The 8552-nt window shown below is 32.0% G+C and overlaps 2 protein-coding genes across 2 annotated transcripts in view; one reads left to right on the top strand and one right to left on the bottom strand.

The window, feature by feature from the left end:
• Window positions 1-1941: 1941 nt before the first annotated feature.
• On the top strand, window positions 1942-3613 carry LOAG_10444 (hypothetical protein; the record flags this gene model as incomplete). The annotated part of the gene is made up of 4 exons (XM_003145968.1): window positions 1942-2014; window positions 2544-2761; window positions 3000-3224; window positions 3467-3613. 4 exons carry the CDS (start codon window positions 1942-1944, stop codon window positions 3611-3613), a joined length of 663 nt encoding a protein of 220 aa, XP_003146016.1.
• Window positions 3614-5629: 2016 nt separating this feature from the next.
• The window catches only part of LOAG_16975 (guanylate kinase), a 10343-nt gene continuing 7420 nt past the window's right edge, over window positions 5630-8552 (bottom strand). The window contains exons 16-21 of the mRNA XM_020449629.1: window positions 7383-7436; window positions 7053-7154; window positions 6773-6942; window positions 6414-6526; window positions 6091-6182; window positions 5630-5891 (exon numbers count right to left, since the gene is read on the bottom strand). Coding sequence (XP_020306806.1) covers window positions 5782-5891; window positions 6091-6182; window positions 6414-6526; window positions 6773-6942; window positions 7053-7154; window positions 7383-7436 — 641 coding nt within the window. The 3' untranslated portion in view covers window positions 5630-5781. The remainder of the gene's footprint in view (window positions 5892-6090; window positions 6183-6413; window positions 6527-6772; window positions 6943-7052; window positions 7155-7382; window positions 7437-8552) is intronic.

Here is an 8552-nt window from a genome sequence, read left to right as displayed (position 1 = left end):
TCCTAATTTTTTATGATTTAATTGAACAAACCACAAAATAAAAAAAAAGGGAAAAGAACCAATGACAATAGCTGGACACATTAGGCATATAATGGGTAATAAAGGAGAAACAGATGGAAATTATGATTTTTGCAGAAAATAACTGACAACAAATAAACCATTCCTTCATATAAGTATTTACCGCTTATTAACATAATTATAAAATAAAACGGAAAAGGACTATTTACGCCAGGGAACGAAAAGAAATAAAATTTTAGTAGTTCTTTCAGTTAGCTGCCACTTTATGAACAGCAAAACAAAAAATCTCGCAAATTTTGAAAAATTCTAAGGTAACACTAAAACAAATAACCATAAAATTAAGAACTTTACGACCCTTCTGAAAATATCGGCAGTCAATCGATATTTTCGAGGTGGAATGACAGTCAACAGTCAAGTTGACACGAAAATAATAAAGAACGAGAAAGTGAACCAAATAAAAAGATGTAAATAGCTTCCTATCAAGTCATTCACAATAAATTAATTAATATTGTAAAAAGAAAGCACAGAAATCCATTTTGAACAATGCCACAAATTAATAATTAAACTATTCCATTTTAAGCCATCACGAGAATATTTTGAAATATGTTTGTAGCCATATCATCAAACTTAATAAATGGGTGATAAAAGAAATGGCTTTTAGTTAAGTTACAATAATACAAACTTAAAACTTAAAATATTCAACAAATAGCAAAAAAAGAAGTTAACCAGAGCAAACATAAGTAATTAAATATTTGTGTCATATCTCTTAATTGTATAATTATTTAATTAAACAACAACACAATACGCAAACGTTAATTTTTATGAACAACCAATGTTATTGCAATTGATTTAATTTGATTTCAACAAATGTTTAAATAATAAAAATAAAATAATTAGGGGACAGTAAAATGACACAGTGAACCGTCATACGAACAATACAAATGTCTAAATAATAAGAATAAAAAAAAATGAAAATTATACATTAAAACAATAAGGAAGTAATACGAATAACAAATATGTGCAAACTATGAAACATCCAAATTTAATTCAGTTAAACTTGACAGCAAAATAAAAACAGTAAGAAAACATAAATCATAATCGATCAGTAGAAACTTAAAATTTGTAGATGAAGAAAATCTAATCCTATCAAGAATTCCTATTGGCTACAAAAAGTTATGTCCAGATAACCGCTGGTAATTAATAAAAGATTAGTAATTAAAGAACAGCAAAATGAGGCAGTAAACTATCGTACGAACAATACAAATGTCTAAATAATAAAAATAAAATAAACAACAGAAGCAATGAATAAATATAATACAAATATATAATTGGCAACAAATTAAAGCTAATTATGTGAAAATTCAATTAAAGTAAAATTTAAAAAAAGCTAAATTTGTAGGAAAAATAAATTTAAGTATGTACAAATGTATGGTAATAAATCACAAAATGTAATGGTTATCGCATTTCTCTTTGGAAAAAGACATTTGTAACTGAAAATAAGTGATTAAGAACTTTGTGTGACAGATGACTTATCTCAGCTTATCACTTTGATCTAAATAGTGACCTCAGCCAAACCGTGTTAAATTACCGATTGAAATCATTAAAATATATCAGAAAAAAGACATTTGCCATGTTATTATCACTTTCAAAAGACCTATAATATCTCTAAACACTTTCTTTTCCATCTTTTAAAATATCACTTCTCCAAAAAGTCTAATTTGATAATTCAACTTTTGCTTGTCCCACACATTTTTTCATATAAATATCTTTTCTGCATAACAATTTCATGTATTGTTTATTAATTAAGCAATTACGAATAATTTTCTGATTACAGAATTAGCTATTGTTAGATACTGAAGTATTAGTGAACGGTTCGTGCAAAGTTTCGTTGTAACGTTCTACATAATATCCTGAATTGATAGCATGCATCATGCCTTCAATAACTCAAACGAAACAGATTCTTTATACCTGGATGAAGATGATGATGGCATTGGAGGTATTGTTCATTACTTTCAGAATTTGCAGGTTTTAATCTTTTCATGATAATTGATAGGTCATAAGCGATCCATTTTCACGTGATGATACGTTGCTAATAACTCCTTTACACGTGATAGTGTGATTTCCGAAAAATTTCTGAAACTATTGAGAATTTTTCCATGCACAAGTTTTACTTAACAAATGGAATATGCAAAATAGTGTTTTAAAGATTTTATTGGAAATTGTCTCAAAATCATTTGTTTTGTGTGAAAACATTTTCCGCTTCTTAAAGTGTACTCAAATAAACATCCGTTGTTAACAATTATGCGAAACGGATAAACTCTTGTCACCTGTCTTCAACATTTCCGTATACACCGGTTTGTGTGGAATCGGTGAATCCACTGAAGTTCCAGGATTCATATACTTTTCTCTACTTTAACGGCAAGTAATGAAATAGAATTGCAACACACAGGAATACTACAAGTCGCATATGAATCATATCTGTACAAATATCAGGAATTATATAAGAATTAAATGATTATTTGCAGGAGATATGATATTGCAAGGTCTGGTTAAAATGCCGACATCAATAACTTCCACTGTAGCACCGACAGGAAGACCCGAAGTTGTGTTAGCATTGACAATTGTTTTGGTTATTCTTGTCATCCTTCTTATAATTTCCATATTTCTTCTTTTATACTGTGTGCTCAGACGACAAGGGAGAAGTGCAGAACAAAGAAAATGGGAAAACGAACGAAGAAAACGGGTAAGTACACGTGATAGCATTCAGAATTGGTGGATGAAAATAATTGAACTAAAGATAAGAAAGATTAAGCAAGGCTTTTATCAGCTATTATAGCCTAGCAATCATCAATAACTCTTACTGTGCAGCAGTTTTTTCCAGATTTTCCCTGCATCATTGTTCAATCCGATGATTTTTTTTTCGGCAATAATCGTAATCGAAATTGAAAAATACTTCTTTGGAGATATTGTTAGTATTTCAGCATAAAGTTAAATCGAAGACGATCTTCACAGATTCAGCAAGAAAGGCGAAGGTATCCCAAATTGCAGCCAGTATCGAAGCAGCTGTAAAATCAGCCGAAAGTACTTCGAAATTCCCTAAGCCATCCAAACAATTACCGCCATCCACGCCAATCCCAGCTCTATTACCTAGGCCAAAACCGATGCCAAAAAAATTATCACCATCATCTTCGCAATCCGAAACCGCGGTAATTAATTATGATTATTTTAGCTCATTTAAATTTCTGCTCGTTCCCTATTTGGCATAAAATTAGAAAGTGATAATAGCACAGAAGTTTTGCCTTTTTCGTCTTATTTTTTTCAGCACATTTATGTTTGAATTATCAACAAAGCTGTCTCACATATGACTTCAACTAAATTAGTTTGCAACTTTCATTTAAACTGTTTGTAATCTTTCCATAGTCTTCACTTTGTGTTTGTTACCTTTCAGGTAGAAGCACCGTCACTTTCTATCAACCAAATTTTTGTAAACCGTTGGCGTGGTCCATGGCAACAGATAGATCACGAACCATCCGATTTTTCATACGAACTGGAGTCGGACAGTGTCAACGATGATATTTGTTTGCAGCCATTATGAATAATTTTTGTTACATTCATCCCCTAATAGTTAATATAATTTCAACTTGTACAGGTCAAACAATTTGTGATTACAATTTCAAATATCGTATCTTTTTCATGCATACACTCTTTCAAGTTATGAGAATACAATAAAAGGATTGTTAGTACTTCAACAGTGTCCAGTGGATTTTCACGACATCTCATTTCTTCATCACCTGCTTGACACACGCAGAAGGAAGTAATGCATTCGCTTTTGGAAGGAATAGTTTAAAATATAAACCAAACATGTCAACGATATATGTGATGCGCTTGAAGGATAGTTCCTATATACATTGCACAGGTGGGTAACCCGTAAAGCTACCAATCATCGGGTATACTAGCAATACCGCGATAACCCGGTCATCCTAAATTCTAATATGAAATGGGAAATAGGCTCAATACAGATTTATATATTTATATAGATTTATATAGTGTGCCGTGTATTGGCCATAAGAAATTGACTTTCCTTTTTAGTGAAGTTTCACTGCTTTTTCATATTATCTTCAAATCATTCAAGAACGAAATGATATACTAATTCCAACAAGACTTTTGACTAATACATATCTCTTCTTAATTTCATTTTTACAGTATCTTTGCAAAATTTTTCAAATTTTTAAAAGAGCGCTGTTTATTTAGATCTCAAACAAACTACAAAAAAGTGTGCACGATGGCGCTTTTGCAACGTTTAGCATTTTGAGAAAAAAAAAAAGAAATTGGCACATTTTGAATAGACTGGAAGGTTGCGCCAGTAAAACAAACAATAATTTTAGCCAAATGACAAAAAAGGCTAACAGTTACATGCGACAAATGATTCTTGCTTTTTTTCATCTCTCAAAGAATATTGGACGAAAACACGGATAACTTAATGCATGAGCAATCCGATAATAGACAGTTCCAAATTTCGTTGACCTCCCGCCTACATACTTACGCTGCTATAAAAGCGTCTGTCCAATCTCACAACTTCCACCCTGAAGATGAGAAATGCTACTCTCTTTCCACATGCTCGATTTTCATAGGGTAATTGGAGAAAAAACATTCAATAGCTGAGTTATTTCTCGGAGCAAAGAAATGTTCGCAAAAGAATTACGATGAGTACGAACCTTATTTCCCCGTAACATCTTTTGAAAAACAATATAACAAATTAATAGAATCACAACCTTTAACGAGTAAGTGCAATGAAAGAGAATGGACAAACCAGCAATAAAATAAATCAGTCTACGAGACAGAACAATGATATTCTTCATTTCTTCAATTCAAATCTCTTTTGTTCGAAATCATTGTTCAACACGAAACAGAATCCCATAGTAGACCAAACTCTGTACAACTCCGGCTACTCTCCGGAAAGATACCATTTTAAAAAAAAAGAATAAGAAGTTCTGTAATCCCCATAACGATGAAGTAATGTACCATTCCGAATTTCTATTTCCTTACCTAAATAGTTCTAAAAACTGGTTATTTGCTATTCCAAAGTCTTTGGAAATTTTAAGAATTTTTTCTTGAAAACTCTTCTCTTTGTATTTTTGATAAATCAAATGATACCAAAAAAGTGTCGCAAAAATTGGCATAGTGAAAGAAAATAAAGACTAATATAATAGCTGCATAAGGTGAAAAATGGCATTATATTAACTGATCACAACACATGAAAAAAAGATAGAGCTGCATAAATATCAGAATCATACATTTGGTTAAATGATGAAACTAACCAGAAGATTTGATGATTCTTTTTTCTTCAGACAAATATAACTCAAAAAGTATTTTATCAATTTTCGAAATTTTAAATCAAAAATGAGACTCAGTTCATATTTTACTGTTACCAAAATTGTATTTACCTTCAATTATATCACCATTAAAATAATTGGATTACACCGCCAAGTTCGGATGAAGTTTTTTTCTTTTTTTTTAACGGAATAATCGAGTAGGCAAAGAAGTTGCATACCGGAGATGTATGTATACATATACTTCATCTCAATCTTTCCAAAGAGAAAAAGAGAAAAAACCTTTCAAAAATTAGTCGCTATAAAACTAAATGGACCAATGACCAGTACTTCAATATCGGATTGAATAAAAATTTTTTGTAAAACAGGAACTTCAAAAGAGGGCGCTTTTGGAAAAGAAAAAAGTTTATCATAGAATCAAGCAAAATGAGGTTTAAAAGACTTGTGAACGTGATGGTACCCAAGCATGTGGTCGTGATTGCTCCGCAATAACATTCAGGACACGGCGCACGAGATCTTCGAATGTTTGACCACTTACAACAGCTAAAACAGGTCATTTTTGCAATAAGAGTAATATGCTATTCGAAAGGATAAGAGTGAGGTCAAAACAACAGAAGAAAGTTGTATCAAAAAAATTTCTTTTTTGGTTTTGAGTAGAGAAAGAAATGTGAAAGAAGGGAATTGGTATCACAATTTATCGGTGGATTAGCTGGACAACATAAAAAAAATTTCAAATATTAACCAGTAAACAAATCTCCAAAGTTTTGTTCCGTTCTCTGACAGCGCTGATATACAGTATGAGCATCATCTTCATTTATCGAATGATCCCATTCCCTGTAAGAACATTCAAGTGTTTCATAAACTACAGTTTGCTATTTAATCTAAAAATTTCAGAACTAAGTCAATAAATGGTTAACTAACAGATTGGTTAAAAGGAACATTTTAATGACTGACGACATCAGCTCGTTGGATAACCGAATCCGGCATGCAGTTTACAGTGTTACCATGATAACACTGCAATATATAAGACCACGAAATATGGTTAAAGTTAGACAAATTACTTACATAATTTGATGAGGTGAGTGCGGTTTTACGAAGACTGCTATTGGGTATATATTAGCGATAGATTGTAATCTACGGATAGCATTTCCACTTACATCGAGAATACAATGTCGACCCTACAATAAATATTATAAAGTTAGTTGTTAGTTACGGAAATACGACATAACCAAATCAAATATTCGACCTTACTTTTCTCACTAAAAAACAAGAGATTTCCAATTTTTGATTGTAATCAGAATATACATTTGAAGCTCAATCTTCACTTATTTCTTTCCCACTCACTAAAATTTAAAAATCATTTCAAGAATACCAAAAATGCCACAAAATATAGTCCCCTGAATATCCTTTCAAAGCACACATACCATTTCTGCAACTTCACGGACGGAATTTATACTCGTGCCATAAAGATTATCTTGAAATTGTCCAGCTTCGATAAATTGGTTATTTCGAACGTCTTCCTGCATTTGTTCCTTTGAAACAAAATGATAATCACGACCATCTACTTCGTTTGGTTTCGGAGGTCGACTCGTATCTGTAATGTCTCATTTTTTGTTTTAAGAACCATCTAATACACAAAAATTGTTTCGTATATTATGAATTCTTTTGAAGAAAAGGTGTTCATACTGGAAAATTATAACATACGTGGGACGCAACTACTAAATCGATCTCGATCACGGAGTACCAATTCATCGTTGATGCGGTCTTTCATTGCTCCAAGAATAATAACCGGACGCGGGTAATTTACTGGGATAAGAGAAACTCATGTTAAAATACAACGAATTTATCTATGAAGAATGATGTGTAATGTTTTGAGATGTAGAGCCTCATGTATTTACAATAATGAAATCTTCAGTCACATAGCTTTTCGGAATCGGTAACCAAAACAAAATAGCAAAGATTTTGTGTCAACAAGGATTCACCCATCAGTGGAAAGAAATAGACCTAGAGAAAAAAGCTAAGAGTAACAGTTACTTTGTTGACGTTCCACTGCGACATATGACATGATCGGATCCTCACTTACACCAACTAAAACATTAGAATGAAATTACTGTCTTAAAGAGTAATTATTACTTTACATATTCGAATCGAAATGACTCTCTGTTCAATATTTGTAAATCAAACAAAAATGTCATCTTTCGAGTATGGGATAAATAAAATAACACATACTTCTACATTTTCACTTGTAAAGAGTTACAAATTGCCGTTAACTTCCACAGTTAAAGAGCATAACAACATGAAATAATTGTATTAAGTAATTCATACGCATTAGATTTTCAACTTTTGACAGTTTCTCCTTGGTTAGAAAACATTATGAATTAGTAAATCTTGTTAATCATGTAATAAATAAAAGCAAACACTGCACACAGCTGACCATGAAAAACTTACAGTAATCACTATCACTTGTAGTGTATGATGTATAAGTTGTACCATCTAAGCAAATCTCATAGTGATACGATGAATAAAATTTGTCATTCATGTCGAAATTCAGTAAACAAAAACACACCTTCCACATCATTAATCATTACATAGTGTACTCCAAACAGTAAACTACGATTCCGGGAGCTTCTACTGGAATCTCACTACTACTCATCAAAGAGTGGGAGCAAATGGTAAATCCGCAATGCTTACACAACTATATAAAAGAATTATCATTCCTTCTAGTAAAACCCTCGTCATCGCCAATTACGCATGCAAGAAGTAAATTTTAAGCTTTTTTTTTCCCTCATTTCAACGTTATGTTTGGCGATAAATACCGATAACAGTAGAACTTCTGCAATCTCATATTTAGAAATGCTAAAAAAGTGGACCAATTTAGCTTGGTAATTGCAACAAACTTACGCTCATTGTCAGTGAATTCGTTAAGCTTGTCGGTACTCTTAACGAATGGGAATTTACGTGAGAATGACAGCTGTGAACGTGAACCACGACGTCCATCCATACCACGAGGAAGACTTTGACTACCGGCGTTAAAATTGACCTGAAAAATCGCCAGCACTTGAAACGACGATTTTTGATAAAACATTTTGTATTCACAAAAAGTCCCATGTATAATTTCTGATATTAAAGAAGTTGATTTCGAAAAATAAAGTCTATAAGAAATTTGGTGAAAATAAAAGAATACGGTTCACTCCGATTTGAACA

The sequence above is a fragment of the Loa loa genome (assembly GCF_000183805.2).
Source record: "Loa loa unplaced genomic scaffold supercont3.32, whole genome shotgun sequence".
In the NCBI taxonomy this organism is placed as follows: domain Eukaryota; kingdom Metazoa; phylum Nematoda; class Chromadorea; order Rhabditida; family Onchocercidae; genus Loa; species Loa loa.
This window is presented reverse-complemented; position numbering and strand designations above follow the sequence as displayed.